This window comes from Callithrix jacchus, chromosome 22 (assembly GCF_049354715.1).
Source record: "Callithrix jacchus isolate 240 chromosome 22, calJac240_pri, whole genome shotgun sequence".
NCBI classification, from domain to species: Eukaryota; Metazoa; Chordata; class Mammalia; order Primates; family Cebidae; genus Callithrix; species Callithrix jacchus.
This window is the reverse complement of record NC_133523.1, coordinates 22,430,682-22,453,503: the sequence shown is the minus strand read 5'-3', so window position 1 is coordinate 22,453,503 and position 22,822 is coordinate 22,430,682. Positions and strand designations below refer to the sequence as shown.

The following is a 22,822-nucleotide window of genomic DNA, read 5'->3' as shown; positions in this document are numbered from 1 at the left end:
CCTGACTTCAAACCTGAATGCAAGGTACAGTGATAAATATAACATGGTGCAAAAATATACATATGGACCAATGGAGCAGAGAGAGAGCCATGAAATAAAGCTACACTCCAACTAACTTTTTATTTTATTTTATTTTTGAGGGAGTACAGTTGAATGATCCCAGAACACTGCAACCTCTGACTCTTGAGTTCAAGTAATTCTCATGTCTCAGCCTCCCAACTAGCTGGGATTACAGATATGCACCACCATGCCTGGCCAGCTTAATGTATTTTTAGTGGAGGTGCGGTTCACCATGTTGGCCAGACTGATCTCCAACACTTGACCTCAAGTGATCTCACCTCGGTCCCTGAAGTTCTGGGATTACAAGCAAGCACCATCACTCCTGCCCCCACCTTATTTTTGACTAAGTTAAAATAAATGAAAATAACTACCTATCTAATAAATAGTATTGTGAAAACTGGTCATATGCAAAAGAAGAAAACCAAAGCCCTACCTCTCATATACAGAAAAAAGATGGATTAGTAACTGAGATTTCAATATATAAAAATTCTAGAATACTTAGAAAGTATTCTTCTATGGCTGGGCGCGGTGGCTCACACCTGTAATCCTAGCACTTTGGGAGGCCAAGGTGGGTGGATCACCTAAAGTCAGGAGTTCAAGACCAACCTGGCCATTATGGTGAAATGCCATATGTAAAAAAAAAAAAAAAAAGCCGGGCGCTGTGGCTCACGCCTGTAATCCCAGTACTTTGGGACGCTAGGCGGGTGGATCACGAGGTCAAGAGATCGAGACCATTTTGGCCAACATGGTGAAACCCCGTCTCTACTAAATACAAAAAAACTTAGCAGGGCATGGTGGCACATGCCTGTAATCCCAGCTACTTGGGAGGCTGAGACAGGAGAATCGTTTGAACCCAGAAGGCGGAGGTTGCGGTGAGCCGAGATCACGCCAGAGCAAAACTCCGTCTCAAAAAAAATAAATAAATAAAAAGGCCAGGCGCGGTGGCTCACGCCTATAATTTCAACACTTTGGGAGGCCGAGGCGGGTGGATCACGAGGTCAAGAGATCAAGACCATCCTGTTCAACAAGGTGAAACACGTCTCTACTGAGACCATTTTGGCCAACATGGTGAAACCCCGTCTCTACTAAATACAAAAAAACTTAGCAGGGCATGGTGGCACGTGCCTGTAGTCCCAGCTACCCCGGAGGCTGAGGCAGGAGAATTACTTGAACACAGAAGGCGGAGGTGCAGTGAGCCAAAATTATGTCATTGCACTCCAGCCTGGGTAACAAGAGCCAAACTCCGTCTCAAAAAAAAAAAGAAAGAGAAAAAGAAAGTACTCTTCTAGACACAGGCCTCCGTAAATAATTTATGACTAATACCAACTCATGAATTGCAATTATGAAATGCAACCAAAACTCTTGGAAATTGGCACCTAATAGCTTCATAGCAAAGGGAACTACTGACAAACAGACAACCTATAGTATAAAATAAAATATTTGCAAACGCCCAGCGCGGTGGCTCAAGCCTGTAATCCCAGCACTTTGGGAGGCCAAGGCAGGTGGATCACGAGGTCAAGAGATGGAGACCATCCTCGTCAAAATGCTGAAACCCCGTCTCTACTAAAAATACAAAAACTTAGCTGGAGGCAGGAGGCGAAGTTTGTGGTGAGCCGAGATCGTGCCATTGCACTCCAGTCTGGGTAACAGCGAAAATCCGTCTCAAAAGAAAAAGAATAAAAATGCTTATACAGTTAAAAAAAACCAAAACACTTGAACTCACATAATTATGGTAGCACTATTCACCATAGCAAAGACATAGAATGTAACCAGGTACCCATAAATTTTAGATTCATTTTCCTTTTTTTTTTTTTTTTTTGAGCTGGAGTCTCCCTTCTGTCCTCAGGCTGAAGTGCAGTGGTGCAATCTTGGCTCACTGCAATCTCCACATTCCTGGTTCAAGCAATTCTCTTGCTTCAGCCTCCTGAGTAGCTGGGACTACAGGTATGTGACACCACACCCAGTTTGTTTTGCATTTTTAGTAGAGTCAGGGTTTCACCATGTTGGCCAGGATCTCTTGATCTTGTGATCTGCCTACTTCAGCCTCCCAAAGTGCTGGGATTACCAGTGGGAGCCACCGCACCTGGCCTTCAGATTCATTTTCTTTGTTAACTTGCTTATAATAAGAAAATTAGGCCAGGCGCGGTGGCTCACACCTGTAATCCCAGCACTTTGGGAGACCGAGGAAGGTGGATCATGAGGTTAGAAGTTCAAGACCAGCCTGGCCCCGTCTCTACTAAAAATAGAAAAATGACATGGTGGCAGGCACCTGTAATCCCAGCTACTTGGGAGGTTGAGGCAGAATTGCTTGAACCCATGCAGCAGAGGTTGCAGTGAGCTGAGATCACACCACTGCACTTCAGCCTGGGCAATAGAGTAAGACCCTGTCTCAAAAAAAGAAAGAAAGAAAGAAAGAAAGAAAATTAATGTCCATGTTGCTGCAAAGAACACTATTTTCTTTCTTGTGACTGGATAGTATTGCATTGCGTACGTCATGTACTACCTGTTCTCACTTGTAAGTGGGAGCTAAACATTGGGTGAACATGGAAACAAAGATAGAAACAATAGCAGAATTCTACAAATAAAATAAGGGAGAAGACATTGATACGATGTACTACTTGGGCAATGGAATTTTCAAGTGTCAAAACCTTAACATCATGCAGTATACCTATGTAACAAATCTTTACCTGTTCCTCTTCAACCTCAAATAGACGTAAAATGTTTTGTGCTATAATGAAATGTTATATTTCTTCTAGTTCTGGGTTAATAGTTGGAATTAGGAGTCAAAAAAGACACGAAATTATGTTCCCTTTGAGCATAGAGGTGAATTTTTTTTTTGGGGGGACGGTGTTTCGCTCTTGTTACCCAGGCTGGAGTGCAATGGCGCGACCTCAGCTCACCGCAACCTCTGCCTCCTGGGTTCAAGCAATTCTCCTGCCTTAGCCTCTTGAGTAGCTGGGACTACAGGCCTGCACCATCATGCCCAGCTAATTTTTATATTTTTAGTTGAGACAGTGTTTCACCATGTTGACCAGGATGGTCTCGATCTCTTGACCTTGTGATCCACCCGCCTTGGCCTCCCAAAGTGCTGGGATTATAGGCATGAGCTACCTCATCCGGCCTACTTGTCTTTATTATTTGCCATATAGATGTCCGTACTCCTACAAAAGATGCCATGAATTTCAAGTTCATATTCTCACTCATATATTCTCTCTAGAAAGACACCAATATGTTTGCAATCAGGGTGTAGCCTTTTTTTAAAATTTTTATTTATTTATTTATCTATTTTTTGAGACAGAGTTTCACTCTTGTTACCCAGGCTGGAGTGCAATGGAACAATCTTAGATCACTGCAACCTCCACCTCCTGGGCTCAAGCAATTCTGTCTCAGCCTCCTGTGTAGCTGGGACTACAGGCATGCGCCACCATGCCCAGCTAATTTTTGTATTTTTAGTAGAAACGGGGTTTCACCTTGTTGACCAGGATGGTCTCGATTTCTGGACCTCGTGATCCACCCACCTCGGCCTCCCAAAGTTCTGGGATTATAGGCCTGAGCCACCACGCCTGGCCGTGGGTGTATCTTTTCTTGTCTCTCTTGTGCTGGTTTTTTTCTATAAGAAAGGAAGGCAAGAAGTAAAGCAGAGTCAACTAGAGCATTTTCAGTTTCTTTCTTTCTTTCTTTTTTAACAGACAGGGTTTCACCATGTTAGTCAGGTTGCTCTCGAACTTTTGACCTCAGGTGATCTGCCTGCCTCAGCCTTCCAAAGTGCTGGGATTACAGATGTGAGCCACCACGGCCTGCGGCATTTCCAGTTTCTACAGACACAGCAAATAAATTTTTATGCTATGTCAACTAGAAATAATGAGAGTATTTAAAAACAGAAAAGAAATGGGGCCGGGTGCAGTGGCTCACGCCTGTAATCTCAACACTTTGGGAGACAGAGGTAGGTAAATCACGAGGTCAAGAGATCGAGACAATCCTGGTCAACATGGTGAAATCCAATCTCTACTAAAAATACAAAAAATTCAGTGGGCATGGTGGCGCGGGCCTGTAATTTCAGCTACTCAGCAGGCTAAGGCAGGAGAATTGCTTGAACGCAGGAGGGTTTTTTCTTAAGACAGAGTCTCACTCTGTCAACAGGTGCCAGGCTGGAGTGCAGTGGCACAAACTCGGCTCACTGCAACCTCCGCCTCCCGCGTTCAAGCAATTCTCTTGTCTCAACCTCCCGAGTAGCTGGGACTTCAGGCGCATGCCACCACATCCAGCTAATTTTTGTATTTTTAGTAGAGACAAGGTTTTACCATGTTGGCCAGGATGGTCTCGATCTCTTGACCTCGTGATCTGCCTGACTCAGTCACCCAGTGTTGGGATTACAGGCTTGAGCCAACTATCAGGTTTTTTTGTTGTTGTTGTTGTTTTTTGAGACAAAGTTTCACTCTTTTTACCCAGACTGCAGTGGCACCATCTCGGCTCACTGCAACCTCCACCTCCTGGGTTCAAGCAATTCTCCTTTCTTGGCCTCCCAAGTAGCTGTGACTACAGGCGTGCGCCACCATGCCCAGCTAATTTTTTGTATTTTTAGTAGAGATGGGGTTTCACCTCATTGGCCAGATGGTCTCAATCTCTTGACCTTGTGATCCACCCGCCTCGGCCTCCCAAAGTGCTGGGATTATAGGCGTGAGCCACCGTGCCCGGCCCATATATCAGTTTTTTAACCATAAGTTGCATTTTATTGGTAGAGCTTGAAAGGTAAAGTATTTACAAAGGCATAAAGAAGGTGAGTCTCAAAAGAATCTAATAGAATTAATATATTTCTTTGGTTAAAAATTCTCATTTACTTATTTCATTTTTTCTTTCTTTCATATATATATATTTAAAGATGGGATTTCACCATATTGGTCAGGCTCTTCTTGAACTTCTGACCTCAGGTGATCCACTCGACTTGGCCTCCAAAGTGCTTGTATTACAGGTGTGAGCCACCACACCTGGCTTTTTTTTCTTTCTTTTTTGAGACATTCTCACTCTGTCACCCAGGCTTGAGTGTACTGGCACAATTTCAGCTCACTTCAACCTCCACCTCCCAGGTTCAGGTGATTCTCCTGCCTCAGCCTTCTGAGTAGCTGGGATTACAGGCATGTACCACCATGCCCAACTAATGTATGTATTTTTAGTAGAGATGGGGTTTTATCATGTTGGCCAGGATGGTCTCAATCTTCTGACTGTGATCTGCCTGCCTCAGCCCCTCAGAGTACTGGGATTACAGGCATGAGCCATCGTACCTGGCATGTTTAAGTCTTTGATTTATCTTGAGTTAATTTTTGTATAAGGTGTAAGGCAGGGGTCTAGTTTTAGTTTTCTGCATATGGCTAGCCAGTTTTCCCAATACCATTTATTAAATAGGGAATTCTTTCTCCATTGCTTGTTTGTGTCACGTTTGTCAAAGATCAGATGATTGACTATGTGTGGCATTATTTCTGAGGCGTCTGTTCTGTTTCATTGGTCTATATATCTGTTTTAGTAACAGCACCATGCTATTTTGGTACCAGCACCATGCTGTTTTGGTTACTGTAGCCTTGTAGTATAGTTTGAAGTCAGGTAGTATGATGCCTCTAGCTTTTTTCTTTTTGCTTAGGATTGTCCTGGCTGTAAACATATGAAATGCATTACAGAATTGCATGTCATCCTTGCACAGGAGCCATTGTTAATCTCTGTATCATTTCAATTTTAGTGTATGTGCTGCCAAAGTGAGCACTCTGTAACATAATGTTGAGCACATAGTACCTGTTCAGAATGCACTGCATTAATACGTGTGTATGTGTTGTTCTCAGAATACAGATTTATTCAGACATTGCTGCTTTCTGTTTAGCCTGTACGTCTTTCTTTTTTTTGAGATGGAGTCTTGCTCTGTTGCCTAGGTTAGAGTGCAATGGCCTGATCTCCATTCACTGCAACCTCTACCTCCTGGGTTCAAGCAATTCTCCCGCATCAGCCTTCTGAGTAGCTGGAATTACAGGTGTATGCCTGGCTAATTTTTGTATTTTAGGTAGAGATTGGGTTTCACCATGTGGGTCAGGCTGGTCTCGAACTCCTGACCTCAGGGTATCTGCCTGCCTCAGCCTCCCAAAGTCCTGGGATTACAGGCATGAGTCACTGGACCCAGCGTAGCCTGTAAATTTTAAGGAGTCAGCAAAGAATTCAGATGCTAAGTGGTTGTCTCCATTTGTACTACAGGTATTTGTGTTGTGACAAGAGTGCTGAATGTAAGGGACTCTGTGCTGTGCCTGCTTTCTCTAACTAGTGTTTTTTGTTTGTTCATTTGAGATGGAGTTTTGCTCTTGTTACCCAGGCTGGAGTGCAATGGCATGATCTCGGCTCACCGCAACCTCCGCCTCCTGGGTTCAGGCAATTCTCCTGCCTCAGCCTCCTGAGTAGCTGGGATTACAGGCATGCGCCACCATGCCCAGCTAATTTTTTGTATTTTTAGCAGAGACAGGGTTTCACCGTGTTGACCAGGATGGTCTCGATCTCTTGACCTCGTGATCCACGGCCTTGGCCTTCCAAAGTGCTGGGATTATAGGCTTGAGCCACCGTGCCTAACCTCTAACTAGTGTTAATAATAATCATAGAGCGAGCAACATCAGCTTTGACAGGAAACTTGTTTAAAACACCCACTCACAGACCCTTTCGAAACCTGCAAAATCACATTACATAGAGTGGGGCCAAAATTACCAAGTGATTATAAACACATTAAAGCTTGAGAGGCAATGCTTATCAAAGTGTTACAAACCCAGGTTCTCATTAGAATCCAATGGCCCATCTGCAGCAATCTCTTTACTTTTGGTTTTTCCACAGGTTCTGTTTAATGTTCTGGGTGGAAGCATTCATGTTTTTTGTTTGTTTGTTTTTTGAGATGGAATCTCACTCTGTTGTCAGGTTGGAGGTCAGTGGCACGAACTCAGGTCACTGCAACCTCCACCTCCCAGTTTTTTAAGTGCTTCCCCTGCCTCAGTCTCACAAGTAGCTGGGACTACAGGGTGCGCCACCACACCCAGCAAATTTTTGTAGTTTTAGTAGAGACGGGGTTTCACCGTGTTGGCCAAGATGGTCTCTATCTCTTGACCTTGTGATCTGTCCACCTCAGCCTCCCAAAGTGCTGGGATTACAGGCATGAGCCACTGCGCCTGGTGCATCATGTTTTTTTTTAAATAAAGTTTCTCATGTAACTTTTAGGTGAGACCAGAATCAAGTATGAGGGGTTCAAGACATTTATGAGAGCTAAGTTTTACCTTTGAACTAAAGGGTGGTCACAGGGCCTGTCCTGGTTGGGTTTGGTAGGGACAGGACAGGACAGTGTGGCCCATATTTCCATTACTGAAGAAAAAATTGCTGGTTTCTGTGGCAAGGGAGGGCTTCTAAAGACTAGAAAAGAGAAATTGGCCAGTTGCGCTGACTCATGCCCGTAATCCCAGCACTTTGACTCACAAGGTAAGGAGTTTGAGACTAGCCTGACCACTGTGGTGAAACCCCATCTCTACTAAAAATACAGGGCTGGACACCGTGGCTCACGCCTGTAATCCCAGCACTTTGGAAGGCCAAGACAGTGGATCACCTGAGGTCAGGAATTCAAGACCAGCCTGACCAGCAAGGTGAAACCACATCTTTACTAAAAATACAAAAATAGCCAGGCATGGTGGCAGGCGCCTGTAGTCCCAGCTACTCAGGAGAGTAAGACTGGAGAATTCTGGAACCTGTGAGGCGGAGGTTGCAGTGAACTGATTTCTCCACTGCACTCCAGCTTCCGAGCGATGGAGCAAGCCTCCTTCTCAATAATGAAATAAAATAAAATAAAATAAAAATTAACTGGGCGTGGTGCCACACATCTGTAATCTCAGCTACTCAGGAAGCTGAGGCAGGTGAATCACTTGAACCTGGGAGGCGGAGGTTGCAGTGAGTGGAGATTTCGCCACCGAATTCTAGCCTTGGGTGACAGAGCGAGACTCTATCTCAAAAAAAAAAAGAAAAAGACAGAAATTGTATCTTAATCTTTACACTCCTTTTCTATAAAGGACATAAATGGGTAGACTTTTTCTGCAGGTCCTGGTCCTTCTGCCTGTGAGTGGGGTGGTAGCAGATAAACTGATGGTGTCGACACCTTCAAAGGCGTATTCTCAAAATGCAGATGTACTTTGTCCAGAGAATCTCCTCTGAGAAAGATATCCAGAAAAGAAGGAGAAAAAGGGGGGAAAAAGGCTTCCTTCTTAATCTAAATATGTCTCATGTCAAGAGCTGCATCCACTCTGCCTCCTGCAAGGCCATGCATTTAGTATCCAAAAGTATTTACTTTTCTTTTTTTTTTTTCAGACGGGGTTTCACTATGTTGGTCAGACTGCTCTTGAACTCCTGACCTCACGTAATTTACCTGCCTCAGCCTCCCAAAGTGCTGAGATTACAGGAGAGAGCCACCACACCCAGACAAGAATTTACTTTTCAACTTGTGTTTTTTCTCCCTAATGAATTTATTTTTATTTATTTATTTATTTTATTATTATTATTATTTTTTTTTTTGAGACGGCGCTTTTGTTACCCAGGCTAGAATACAATGGCGTGATCTCGGCTCATTGCAACCTTTGCCTCCTGGGTTCAGGCAATTCTCCTGCCTCAGACTCCTGAGTAGCTGGGATTACAGGCACATGCCACCATGCCCAGCTCATTTTTGTATTTTTAGTAGAAACAGGGTTTCACCATGTTGACCAGGATAGTCTCCATCTCTTGACCTCGTGATCCACCCGACTCCGCCTCCCAAAGTGCTGGAATTACAGCCATGGGCCACTGCGCCCGGCCTCACAATCTTTTTTGAGGGCAGAGACCAGACAGGAGTGTCACATCACCTGAATTCTCAGCCACAAATACATTACAACTTACTCCTGAAAGCAGAACACAGGAAGCAAAGTCGCATCACCTGGGTGCTGAGCCAAGCAATGAGTAACAACACTCTCTCTGGTCAAGGCCCAGGCAGGAGAGACACATCATCTCGTACCTAGGCTTAGTGATAAGTCACAATTTTTCCTCTGGGCAGAGTGCAGGCAAAAATGGAGCATCACATCTCTTAGATGATTGATGCAGAGATATGTCACAAGTCCCTCTGTAGAAGGAACCCAGGTGAGGGCCTCACAGTTTATATATGTTGGGGCCAGTAATATGTCTTATTGTGCAAAATATTCTGGGCCAAGGTAAAAGAAAAGAGTCACATAACCTGAATGCAGAACTTCGCAATATGTCACAATGCACCGTGTGCACAGTGCCGAGGCACGAAAAAAAACCTCACAGCCCCTTTATTCCTGATTTAAGGTCCATGTCTTGTAGGAGAATATTAAATATAAAAAAATACATGTAGACATGTCTGTGCGTAATTGGTGCTTATACTCACACTGTCCCCCACACCACAGAAGAGAAGAGATAACCACAGGCTGACCATGAGGACCAAGGCCAAATAACAACATAAGTTTGCCTTTAGTCTATTTTCTCCTTATCTAAACATTGCAGGTTAAGAATGTGGCCCCATCTTTCTTTTTTTTTTTTTTTAGAGACAGGCTCTCCCTATGTTGCCCAGGCTGGAGTGCAGTGGCTATTCACAGGTACGATCCGACTACTGATCAGCACAAAAGTTTTGACCTGCTCCGTTTCCGACCTGGGCCGAGTCACCCTTCCTTAAGCAACCTGGTGCCCCCCCACCCCCACAGTATGTCACCATACTGATGCTGAACTTAGTGAGGACACCCAATCGGCATAGTGCACTACAGCCCAGAACTGCTGGGCTCAAGCGATCCTCCCACCTCAGCCTCCTGAGTAGCTGAGACTACAGGCATGTGCCACCGCACCCGGCTGTGGCCTCAGGATTCTTTTTTCACTGTCTGATGTTTGGAATTAAGGTGAGCAACAGGTGGTCAGCAGTGGTTAATAAAATAACCACAGGTAACCACAGGTCCACCTCTGGTTATTTTATTCTTTCTGTCCCCTGTTCGTTCTGTGGTCACTGTTTCTCCGAACTGAAGAGATGTTGGTAGAGAGAGGCTGTCCCCTCCCCTCTGGCAAAAAAGGAATGCTCAGGCTCTTCACCCACCAGACATCAGAGCTGCACTTTAATGTGGCAGCTATTGGCGACATGTGGCTACTGGGAGCCTGGAATGTGGCTGGTCTAAATTGCAATGTGCTATAAAGGTAAAATACAGAGTTATTTTCAAAGATTTAGTTCCATATACGTGTGTGTGTGTTTCATTAATAATTACATTTTGCGTCCATATTGAGTCCTTTGGATATATTAGGTTAATTAGATTGTAACAATCAATTCCACTGTTTTTTTCTTTTTAAAGTTTGACTACTAGAAAATTAATTTTTATTTATTTATTTATTTTAAGACGGAGTTTTCGCTCTTGTTACCCAGGCTGGAGTGCAATGGCGGGATCTCGGCTGACCGCAACCTCCACCTCCTGGGTTCAGGCAATTCTCCTGCCTCAGCCTCCTGAGTAGCTGGGATTACAGGCACCCGCCATCATGCTTAGCTAATTTTTTGTATTTTTAGTAGAGATAGGATTTCACCGTGTTGACCAGGATGGTCTCGATCTCTTGACCTCGTGATCGACCCGCCTCGGCCTCCCAAAGTGCTGGGATTACAGGCCTGAGCCACCGCGCCCGGCCTGACTACTAGAAAATTTAAAATTCACGTATGGCTCACATTTTATTTCAGAGAATTGTCTCTTTTTTATTTTTTGCTTTTTCCCTTTTTTTTTTTTTGCTTTTCACTCCCTTGCAAAAAGCCTCTTTTCTTACATTCTCAAGCTCCCTACTCAATGGACTAGAAGCCACAAAGGTCATAAAATCTGAAATTCTAAAATAATACTTACATTATTTTTATTTGTGAGTAGCTGAATGTCATTTGTAATGTATATGATCTTATACACAAGGTTAAATGCAAATACCCTCTGGGATGGGCTTGGCTCAGTTAATAAAAGAATCCCTGGCTGAAAAGGCTGCAGCTTAGGCTGTCACTCTTCATTTAGCCCAGAGTCTGAGCACGTCTTCTGTCACTCAGGCCCTGAAGGGTCGGGACCTTAAACTTTATCCAATCAGAAACCCCAAGCTGGGAACCGTCCAATCAGGCATGCAGCTGGAGCAGACAAGATGGCTTCCGGGATTTGGCGGCACTTTTGTGTCTCCCTGCAGCCGGAGCTCTAGGTCTCACTTTCCCTGCTGTGTCCTCTCCTCCTAGAGGCCCAGCCTCTGTGGCCTTGCGACCTGAATAAATTGGGAGATCTGCAGCTAACACGCCGGGACCCTCTGGAAGCCTTAGAAATGGTGAGAGCGCTGGGTGCGACATCCCGAGAGAGGGAGGGGCTGGTTGAAATCGGGGGGAAGGGGCTGTGGCGGGACTCAGGCCTCCCCGCAGTCAGCTCCACAGTCTGCGCCCGGAGTTCTGCGGAGTTCTGCTTGCCGAGCTCGGCCTCCGCCCCGTTCAGCCATAAGATGGCGGCTTCGCTGACTGCGGGCCCCAGGCGTCCTGTCTCTTCCCTGGGCAGTGCCTGTGTCCTGGCCTGGAGCCATCTCTGGGCAGCTCGGCATCCACAGGGCGGTGTCTCTCCCAGATTGTGCAGGGACCACGGGAGGGTCATCGGGGGAGAATCCTGATTAAGGGTGCGGGTTCATGAATGCGAAGAGCTTTGGTCCGGGGGTTCCCAGTTCCTCTTTTCGCTTATTACAAATTTATGAGAGTGTCGGGCGCAGTGGTTCACGCCAGTGATGTTGCACTTTGGGAGGCCGCGGCGGGCGTATCACCTGAGGTTAGAACTTCGGGATCAGCCTGACCAACATGGTGAAACCCCGTCTCTATTAAAAATACAAAATTATCAGGGCGTGGAGGCGCATGCGTGTAATCCCAGCTACTCGGTACGCTGAGGCAGGAGAATCGCTTGAACCCGGAAGGTGGAGATTGCGGTGAGGCAGGATCGCACCATTGCACTCTAGCCTGGGCAACAAGAGCGAAACTCCGTTTCAAAAAAAGAAAAAAATTATGAGCATCACCGCAAAAATTTAGAAGAAATTTAATCAAAGTGTGATTCAAAAATTGTGAACGACCCAGCTGTGGTTTGTAGTTTGTGGTTTATGGGAGCAGCTGAAGGAAAGACTTTTATTTTATTTTATTTCTTTTTTTTTTTTTTGAGACGGAGTTTCGCTCTTGTTACCCAGGCTGGAGGGCAATGGCGCGATCTCGGCTCACCGCAACCTCCGCCTCCTGGGTTCAGGCAATTCTCCTGCCTCAGCCTCCTGAGTAGCTGGGACTACAGGTACGCGCCACTATGCCTAGCTAATTTTTTGTATTTTTAGCAGAGACGGGGTTTCACCATGTTGACCAGGATGGTCTCGATCTCTTGACCTCGGGATCCACCCGCCTCGGCCTCCCAAAGTGCTGGGATTACAGGTGTGAGCCACCGCACCCGGTCCAGGAAAGACTTTTAAAGGTGCACAATGAAGAAAACAAAATTAAATAATTGGTTAGGTACAGTTACATTGTTGCTTGATTTGTACGATTAAGCTATACTTTTTCTGCTTATGTGATCAGAGATTAATTGGCAGTTTATGGTTGGTTAAGCCTGAATTTTGTTTCTCTGAATCCAGTAATTTACCAAAAAAAATGCATTTGAAGTAGAGTTTTTATTATTTATTTATTTGTTTGTTTATTTTTTTTTTTGAGACAGAGTTTCCCTTTTACCCAGGCTGGAGTGCAATGACGCGATCTCCGCTCACCGCAAGCTCCGCCTCCTGGGTTCAGGCAATTCTCCTGCCTCAGCCTCCTGAGTAGCTAAGATCACAGGCACGTGCCACCATGCCCAGCTAAGGTTTTGTATTTTTAGTAGAAACGGGGTTTCACTATGTTGACCAGGATGGTCTCGATCTCTTGACCTCGTGATCCACCCGCCTCGGCCTCCCAAAGTGTTGGGATTACAGGCGTGAGCCAGCGCGCCCAGCTATTATTGCTTTTTGAGATGGAGTCTCACTCTGTTGCCAGCCTGGAGTGCAGTGAAGTGGTTCGATGTCAACTCACTGCAACCAACAATTCCCTGGTTCAAGCGATTCTCCTGCCTCAGCCTCCTGAGTAGCTGGGACTACAGGTGCATGTCACCACAGCCAGCTAATTTTTTTTGGTATTATTAGTAGAGACCAGGTTTCCCCATGTTGGTCAGGCTGGTGTCTAACTCCTGACCTCAGGTGATTCACCTGCCTCGGCCTTCCAAAGTGCTGGGATTACAGGTGTGAGCGACCACACCTGGCCTAAGTTGTACCTTTTATAATAAACTGTTAAACGTAACTCCAGTGTTTCACTGAGTTCTGTGAGTTAGTCTATTACATTACTGAACTTGAGGAATGTTCTGGGAGTCCCCAGTTATTAATCAGTGGCTGAGAAGCATAGATCAGCCTATAAAGTTTGCGACTGGCATCTGTAGTAAAGACAGTGTTGTGGGACTGTGCTCTGAATCAGGGTCTGTGCTGACTCTGTGTGGTGTCAGAATTCAAATGTTGGACAGTGAGTGTTGGAGAATTGCTTGGTGTTCAGTAAATGACACATTTTGTACCATAAAAAAGAGATCACAGAGGCCTTCCCTGGAATGGAACTCTGCGTGCCTGGGATGGAAGGTTGTGCTCTCCTGTACACAAGCTGTCACACTGCTCATTGTCCTGTGATTTCAGGTCTCCTCTAAGAGGACAGAGCTCTGATAAGAAACCCCACTTTCCCACAGCTGCCTTCACAAGATTTTCACCCACTTGCAAACATACCCACAAGACGTTGACGTGCCCACAGCCTTCCCAGGACTAGGCACCACCCTCAGAAAATTCACATCATTTTTTATTCCAGTGCTTCTTGCCAAAGCCATTAAAAAAAAATGGTTATAAGTTTCCTGGAACATCCCCACCAGCAGACACTGAATCTGCAGCAGTAATATGATTTCTCCACCATCCTAGGGTTCTGGACCAACTGTTCATAATCCCATCTGCCTGCATGGACACAAAAATAAATCAGAATGCAGCCCCACCTAAGCCACTGTTTGTAGAACAAACCAGTCCTTCAGCTTATATTGCACTCTCCCCACCCATGGAGTTTTTTGTTTGAACTTTTATTTTTGGTTCATGGGTACATCTGTAGGTTTGTTATATAAATAAAATTGTGTCATGAAGGTTAATGTGCAGATTTTGTCACTGAGGTACTAAGCATGGTGCCAAACCAGTATTTGTTTCTGATTCTCTTTGTCCTCCTGCCCTCACTCTCAACTAAGTCTCATTGTTTGTTTTTTTCTTTCTTTCTTTTTTTTTTTTTTTTTTTTAAGATGGGGTTTCACCATGTTGATCAGGCTGGTATTGAACTCCCAATCTCCAGTGATCTGCCCGCCTTGGCCTCCAAAGTGCTTGGATTATAGGCGTGAGCCACCAAGCCTGGCCTGTTTTTTTTTTTGTCCATGTGTTCTTATTATTTAGCTTTTTCTTTTCTTTTTTTTTTTTTTTTTTTTTTTTTTTTTGAGATGCTGTCTTACACTGTCACCCAAGCTGGAAGGCAATGGCTCCATCTCAGCTCACTGCAACCTCTGCCTCCTATGTTCAAGTGATTCTCCTGGCTCCCGAGTAGCTGGGATTACAGGGGCCCACCACCACACCCGGATAATTTTTTTGTATTTTTTTTTTTTTTTTTTTTTAAATGGAGTTTCGCTCTTGTTATCCAGGCTAGAGTGCAATGGTGCGATCTCGGCTCACCACAACCTTCACCTCCTGGGTTCAGGCAATTCTCCTGCCTCAGCCTCCCAAGTGTCTGGGATTACAGGTATGCGCCACCATGCCCAGCTAATTTTTTTTTTTTTGTATCTTTAGTAGAGACGGGGTTTCACCATTTGGACCAGGATGGTCTCGATCTCTTGACCTCATGATCCACCCAGCTCGGCCTCCACCCAGAGTGCTGGGATTACAGGCTTGAGCCACTGTGCCTTTCTTTGTATTTTTAGTAGAGATGGAATTTAACTACGTTGGCTAGACTGATCTCAAACGCCTAACCGTGTGATCTGCCTGCCTCGGCCTCCGAAAGTGCTGGGATTACACACATGAGCCACCACACTTGGCCTAATTTTTGCATTTTTAGTAGAGGTGGGGGTCTCTCCATGTTGGCCAGATTGGTCTTGAACTCCTGACCTCAGGCTGTTCACCTGCCTCGGCCTCCCAAAGCGCTGGTGGCGTACATCTAGCCAGCATCTGTTGTTTCTTTTTTTACTTGTATAATAGCCATTTTGACTGGTGTGTAGATGGTCTCTCATTGTGATTTTTTTTTTGTATTTCTCTAATAGTATTGAGCAGTTTTTATTTTTATTTTATCTATCTATCTATTTATTTATTTATTTTTTGAGACCTAGTCTTTGTTGTCCAGGCTAAAGTGCAATAGCACGATCTCTGCTCTTTGCAACCTCCGCCTCCTGAGTTCAAGCGATTCTCCTTCATCAGCCTCCAGAGTAGTTGGGACTACAGGTGAATACTGCCATGCCTGGCTGATCTTCCTGTGTTTTAGTAGAGACAGGGTTTCACCGTGTTGCCCAGGCTGGTCTTGATCTCCTGAACTCAGGCAATCTGCCCGCCTCAGCTTCCCAAAGGGCTGGGATTACAGGCGTGAGCCACCGCGCCCAGCCTAGTAATGAGCATTTTTAATATGCTTTTTAGCTACTACATATTTGTCTTTTGAAAAGCAGGCAAAAAAAGTGCTCATGTTTTTTGCCTACTTTTCTTTTCTCTTCTTTTTTTTTTTTGAGACGGAGTTTTGTTCTTGTTGCTCAGGCCAGAATGCAATGGTGTGATCTTGGCTCCCTTCAACTTCACCTCCTGGGTTCAAGCCATTCTCCTTCCTCAGCCTCCCAAGTAGCTGAAATTTTAGAGGCATAAGCACTACCACGCCTGGCTAATTTTGTATTTTTAGTAGAGACAAGGTTTTACCATGGTGGCTAGGCTGTTTTCGAACTTCTGACCTCAGGTGATCCACCTGCTTCAGCATCCCAAAGTGCTGGGATTACAGGCGTGAACCACCAGGCCCAGTCACCTACTTTTGAATCAGATTGTTTATTTCTTGTAAATTTAATTAAGGTCATTATGGATTCTGGATATCAGACTTTTGTCAAAATCATAGTTTGTAAATATATATATTTTTAAATTCTGTAGGTTGTTTTTACTCTGTTAATAGTTTTCTTTTCTGTGAAGAAACTTTTTAGTTCAATTAGGTCCCATTTGTCAGTTAGTTGCAATAGCTTTTGGTATCGTCATTATAAAATTTGCCAGTTCCCACGTCTAGAATGATATTTCCTAGGTTATCTTCCTACAGTTTTTTATACTTCTAAGTTTTACATTTAAGAATTTATTCATCAGGTTAATTTTTGTATATATTGTAAGGAAGGACTCACTCTGTTGCCCAGGCTGGAGTGACATGTTACAATCTCGGCTCGCTGCAACCTCCACCTCCTGGGTTCAAGTGATTCTCCTGCCTCAGCCTCCTAAGTAGCTGGGACTACAGGCATGTACCACCATGCCAGGCTAATCTCTGACTTCTTTAAGAAGTGTTTTGTGGCCGGGCGCGGTGGCTCACGCCTATAATCCCAGCACTTTGGGAGGCCAAAGTGGGTGGATCATGAGGTCAAGAGATCGAGACCATCCTGGTCAACATGGTGAAACCCCATCTTTACTAAAAATACAAAAAATTAGCTGGGCATGGTAGTTCACGCCTGTAGTCCCAGCTTCTCGGGAGGCTGAGGCAGGAGAATTGCTTGAACCCAGGAGACAGAGGTTGCGATGAGCCGAGATCGCGCCATTGCACTCCAGCCTGGGTAACAAGAGCGAAACTCTATCAAAAAAAAAAAAAAAAAAAGAAGAAGTGTTTTGTAATTCTTGTCCTAGAGATCTTTCAGCTCCCTTTTTAGCTGTATTTCTAGATATTTTTTTTTTTTTTGGGGCAATTATAAATGGCATTGTATTTTTAATTTGGCCTTTGGCTTGGATATTGTTAATGTACAAAGGTGCTACTAATTTTTGTGTGTTTATTTTGTGTTCTGAAACTTTGTTGAAGTTGTCAGCTTACAAAACTTTTCTGCTGAGGATGTTGTATGAGTACCTCTCTTTCTGTTTGGGTGCCTTTTACTGTTTTGTCTTGCCTGATTGCTCTTGCCAGAACTTCAGATTCTGTATTGAATAGGAGTGGTGAAAGAAGGCATTCTTGTTTTATGTCAGTTAAAAAAAAATGCTTCCAAGTTGTGTCTATTTGGTATGTTGGCTGTAAATGTGTCACACATCACTTGTTATTTTGAAGTATGTACCTTCAATGCCTAGCTAGTTGAAGGTTATAACATAAAGGATATTAAATTATATTGAAAGCTTTTTTTCTGCATCTATTGAGATATTTTTGTGTTATTTGTCTTTAGTTCTGTTTATGTGATGAATGATAATTATTGATTTGTATATTTTGTGTTTTTTTATTTTTATTTATTTATTATTTATTTATTTTATAAGATGGGGTTTCACCATGTTGGTCAGGCTAGTCTTGAACTCCGGACCTCGGGTGATCTGCCCGCCTTGTCCTCCTAAGTGGGTGGATTACAGGCATGAGCCACCACGCCCTGCCGATTTGTATAATTGGAACCAACCTTGCATCCCAGGGATAAGTCCTACTTGATCACAATTGATTAACTTTCTGATGTACTTCTGGATTTGGTTTTTCAGTATTTTGTTGAAGATTTTCTTGTTAATATTTATTAAATATTAAAAATACAGTCCTCGGCCAGGCGCGGTGGCTCACGCCTATAATCCCAGCACTTTGGGAGGCCGAGGCGGGTGGATCACAAGGTCAAGAGATCGAGACCCTTCTGGTCAACATGGTGAAACCGCATCTTTATTAAAAATACAAAGATTAGCTGGGCATGGTGGCGTGTGCCTGTAGTCCCAGCTACTCGGGATGCTGAGGCAGGAGAATTACTTTAACCCAGGAGGCAGAGGTTGCGGTGAGCCAAGATCGCTCCGTTGCACTCCAGCCTGGGAAACAAGAGCGAAACTTTGTCTCAAAAAAAAGAAAAAAATACTGGCCTGAAATTTTTTTGTTTGTTTTTTCTCTTCCAGGTTTTTTTAAAATCAGAATAATGCTGTTCTTATATAATAACTTGGGGAGAAGTCGTTTCTCAATTATTTGTAATAGTTTTAGTATAAATAATAGCAGCTCTGTATTGTACATCTGGTAGAATTCAGCTGTAAGTCCATCTGGTCCTAAACTTTTTTTGGTTGTGAGCTACTTGTTACTAATTCGATTTTGCAGCTTTTTATTGGTTTATTCATGGGTTCAATTTCTTCTTTGTTCAGTCTAGGGAGGAGGTATTTTTCTAGGAATGTATTGATTTCTTCTAGATTTTTTACATAGAGGTGCTCATTGTAGACTTCAATTGTATTTTTGTCAGGTCAGTGGTAATGCCCATTTGTCATTACTAATTTTTTTTTTTTGAGACGGAGTTTCGCTGTTGTTACCCAGGCTGGAGTGCAATGGCGCGATCTAGGCTCACGGCAACCTCCGCCTCCTGGGTTCAATCAATTCTCCTGCCTCAGCCTCCCGAGTAGCTGGGACTACAGGCGCGCACCACCATGCCTAGCTAATTTTTTATTTTTAGTAAAGACGGGGTTTCACCATGTTGACCAGGATGATCTCGATCTGTTGACCTCGTGGTCCACCTGCCTCATCCTCCCAAAGTGCTGAGATTATAGGCGTGAGCCACTGCGTCCGGCTTAATTTTTTTTAATCTTCTTTTTTTTCTTTATTAATCTAGCTAGTGGTTTATCTTATCAGTTTTTTCAAACATTTACTTTTAATTTTTTAATCTTTTGTAGTTTTGTTTTGTTTTGTTGTGTTTTTTGAGATGGTGTCTAACTCTGTAGTCCAGGATGGAGTGCAGTAGCGTGATCTCTGCTCGCTGTAAGCTCCGCCTTTTGAGTTCAAGCAATTCTCCTGCCTCAGCCTCCAGAGTAGCTGGTACTATAGGCGCATGCTGCTTATGCCCGGCTGATCTGTTTGTATTTTAGCAGAGACATGGTTTCACCGTGTTGCCCGGGCTGGTCTTGAACTCCTGAGTTCAGGCAATCCGCTCACCTCAGCCTCCCAGAGTGCTAAAATTACAGGCATAAAGCCACTGTGCTTGGTCAGTCTTTTGTAGTTTTTTTATGTCTAAATATTTAGCTCAGATGCGATTTTAGTTATTTCTTGTTTTCTGCTATCTTAGGGGTTGATTTGCTCTCAATTCTCTCATTCTTTTGTTTAGGATGCCAGGTTATTAAACTGAGATATTTCTAGCTTATCGATTTGAACCTTTAATGCTATAAATTTCTCTTTTTTTTTTTAATTTTTAAAAATTTCCTGGAAACTTTTATTTAATGTAAATTTCTCTCTTACTACTTCCTTAGCTGTGTTGCAGTGATTCTGGTATGCTGTATCTTTGTTCTCCTTTCTTTTAAATAACTTGATTTCTGCCTTAATTTTATTATTTACCCAAAGGCATTCAAGTTCAGGTTGTTTAATTTCCATGTAGTTGTCTGGTTTCAGGTGGTTTTCTTTGTATTGAATTATATTTTTATCAAGCTGTGGTCTGACTGTGTTGCTGATATAATTTTGAAATTTTTGAATTTGAGGAGGATTGTTTTATTTCTGATTTTGTGGTCAGTTTTTGAGAATGTGCTCTGTGGTGGTAGAAACATTGCATACTATGTTGTTTTTAGATGAAGAGTTCCGTAGATGTTTATTTATTTTATTTCTTTTTTAGATGGAATCTCGCTCTGTTTCCCAGGCTGGAGTGCAGTGGTGTGATCTTGGCTCACTGCAATCTCTGCCTCCCAGGTTTGAGGGATTCTTCTCTCTCATCCTCCCGAGTAGCTGGGATTACAGGCATTCGCCACCATGTCCAGCTAATTTTTTGTATTTTTAGTAGAGATGGGGTTTCACCATGTTGACCAGGATGGTCTTGATCTCTTGACTTTTTGATCCACCCGCCTCGGCCTCCCAGTGCTGGGATTACAGGCGTGAGCCACCGCGCCTGGCCCATTTTTTTTTTTTTTTTTTTAAGAGATGAGGTTTCACCATGTTGGTCAGGCTGGTCTCGAACTCCTGACCTCAGGTGATCCACCTACCTAGGCCCTCCGAAAGTGCTGGGATTACAGGCATGAGCCTCCACACCCAGCCAATATATTTATTTATTTATTTATTTTTGTATTTTTACTAGAGACAGTGTTTCACCTTGTTGGCCATTGTGGTCTGAATCTCCTGACCTCATGATGTGCCCACCTTGGTCTCCCAAAGTCCTGGGATTACAGGTTTGAGCCACCATGCCTGGCCGACTCTAGATGTTTATTATCACTATTTGGTCAAGTGTCGAGTTTAGGTCCTAATGTCTTTGTTAATTTTCGGCCTCAGTTGTTTATTAGTGTCTGTGGGGTGTTATAGTCTCTGCTGTTATTATGTAGGAATCCAGCTGTCTTCATGGGTCTCTAGGAAGTTACTTTACTTATGTGAACCCCTGTAATATTTTATGACACGTCTTTCTCTTCTGCTTTTTTTCTTATAAGCATTCTCTCAAGTGAATATAGTGTGCCCAAGGCTACTCCTTAGATGACTGAATCCAGTGTCTACTAAAATTCAGATGTTTAAGAGTTCCACATGTCCAGAGACCTGGCTGTTGTGATTGAAGATATGTTAGAATTAAAAGTCTCTCTTTTCTTTCTTTTTTCTTTTTTTTTGAGACAAAATCTCACTGTTTCACAGGCTGGAGTGCAGTGGCATGATCTTCACTCACTGTAGCCTCCACCTTCCAGGTTCAAGCGATTCTTCTGCCTCAGCATTTCAAGTAGCTGGGATTATAGGCACGTTCCACCATACCCAGCTAATAATTTTTATATTTTCTTTTTTATTTATTTTTTTCTTTTAAAGACAGAGTTTCACCATGTTGGTCAGGCTCGTCTTGAACTCCTGACCTCAAGTGATACACCTGCCTTGGCCTCCAAAGTGCTTGCATTACAGGCTTGAGCCACCACACCTGGCCTATAATTTCTCTATTTTTAGTAGAGACAGGGCTTCACCATGTTAGACAGTCTAGTCTTGAACTCCTGACCTTAAGTGATCCACCTGCCTTGGTGGGATTACAGGTGTGAATCACTGCATCCAAACAAAGAGCTTTATTTTCTTTATCTTTTTTTTTGGGAGGCTCCCATGGGGCATCTTTTTCTTTTTCTTTTCTTATTGTTAGGAGTATGGCTTTTCATCTCTCTCTCTCTCTCTTTTTTTTTTTTTTTTTTGAGACATAGTCTTTTCTGTCACCAAGGCTGGAGTGCAGTGGCATGATCTCAGCTCACTGCAACCTCTGCCTCCCAGGTTCAAGCAACTGTCCTGCCTCAGCCTCCCGAGTAGCTGGGACTACAGGCATGGGCTACCATGCCCAGCAAATTTTTTTGTATTTTTAGTAGAGATGGGGTTTCACCGTATTAGTCAGGATGGTCTTGATCTCCTGACCTTGTGATCCGCCCACCTCGGCCTCCCAAAGTGCTGGGGTTATAGGCGTGAGCCACCGTGCCTGGCCTTAAGGGCTCTATTTTCATAACTGAATATAAAGAATATTTTGCTAATCTCTCTCTTCTTATTAAAGCATCTAGATTATATGTAGATGTTTTTCTCTGCTTCTAAAATATGTGTATATCATATTAGCAGCTAAATAAACCTTTTACCCTTTTTTGACTCAGGATTGTTTTCCTTTCCTTTTTTTTTTTTTTTGAGATGGAGTTTTGCTCTTGTCACACAGGCTGCGGTGCAATGTCTCGATTTCAGCTCACTGCACCTCTCTGCCTTTAAGGTTCAAGCAATTCTTTTGCCTCAGCCTTCCAAGTAGCTGGGATTACAGGTGCCCACCACCATGCCCAGCTAAATTTTACATTTTTAGTAGAGATGGAGTTTTGCCACGTTGACCAGGCTGTTCCCAAACTCCTGACTTCAGGTGATACATTGTCTTGGCCTTTCAAAGTGGTGGGATTACAGGCATGAGCCAGTGTACGTGGCCTGACTCAGGGTGTTGTTTTTTTTTTTTAAACAAATTCTGCCTCAGGTCTATTTGTACAAATAGCACAGCAGGACCCCAGCCCCATGCAGATGGCAGCCCAGGGGGTTTGCACCAGTCCTTGTCCTCACATTGGCAGACAAAGATATCTACTCTGAAGCCTTTGTAGGGGCCTGGGCACCTTTGAGAGCCTGAGCTGGTGTAGCAGGAATGTCCTCGAAAAATGGATCTCTCAGACACCGAATACAGGAGGAAGAAGTATATTCGGCCGGGAGTAAGGTGGCATAGTTGCCTAACAGCCAAGCTCCCCGAAGAAAGGAAGGTTCCTTCTTTATATAGGCTTATACTTTAGATGTTTCATGTGGAAGAATCTTAGGTTTATAGCTTAACATATGAAAAGGGTTTCAGTTTACAGTCTTAGGAATTACATATAAAAAGGATCTCGGTTTACAGTCTCAGGAATTACATATAAAAACGGCTTTGGTTTACAATCTTAGGAATGAAAAGGGGAAGTTTACAGTCTTAGGAAAAAAGGGGGGAAGTTTATCTGAGATGCCTGGGTCTTCATCTCCCGCTTTGAGACCCTCACCACTTTATATTAGTGAGAGGTCTCACTTTCATTCTCA

The 22,822-nt window shown here is 43.7% G+C and overlaps 2 protein-coding genes and 1 non-coding gene across 4 annotated transcripts in view; 2 read left to right on the top strand and 1 right to left on the bottom strand.

Annotated features, from left to right (window-relative positions):
* LOC108590234 (uncharacterized) overlaps positions 1-22,822 on the top strand; it is an 87,610-nt gene that overhangs the window by 41,332 nt on the left and 23,456 nt on the right. The window lies entirely within an intron of this gene.
* LOC118150343 (U6 spliceosomal RNA) lies at positions 5,708-5,812 on the bottom strand. The gene has a single exon (XR_004738455.1). It is a non-coding gene; the product is annotated as a U6 spliceosomal RNA (small nuclear RNA).
* The window catches only part of LOC100404767 (zinc finger protein 675-like), a 33,194-nt gene continuing 21,619 nt past the window's right edge, over positions 11,248-22,822 (top strand). For both annotated transcript variants that reach the window (XM_078359884.1, XM_078359883.1), the window contains exon 1: positions 11,248-11,412. In XM_078359884.1, the coding sequence (XP_078216010.1) occupies positions 11,410-11,412 (3 nt within the window). In that variant the 5' untranslated portion in view covers positions 11,248-11,409. The remainder of the gene's footprint in view (positions 11,413-22,822) is intronic.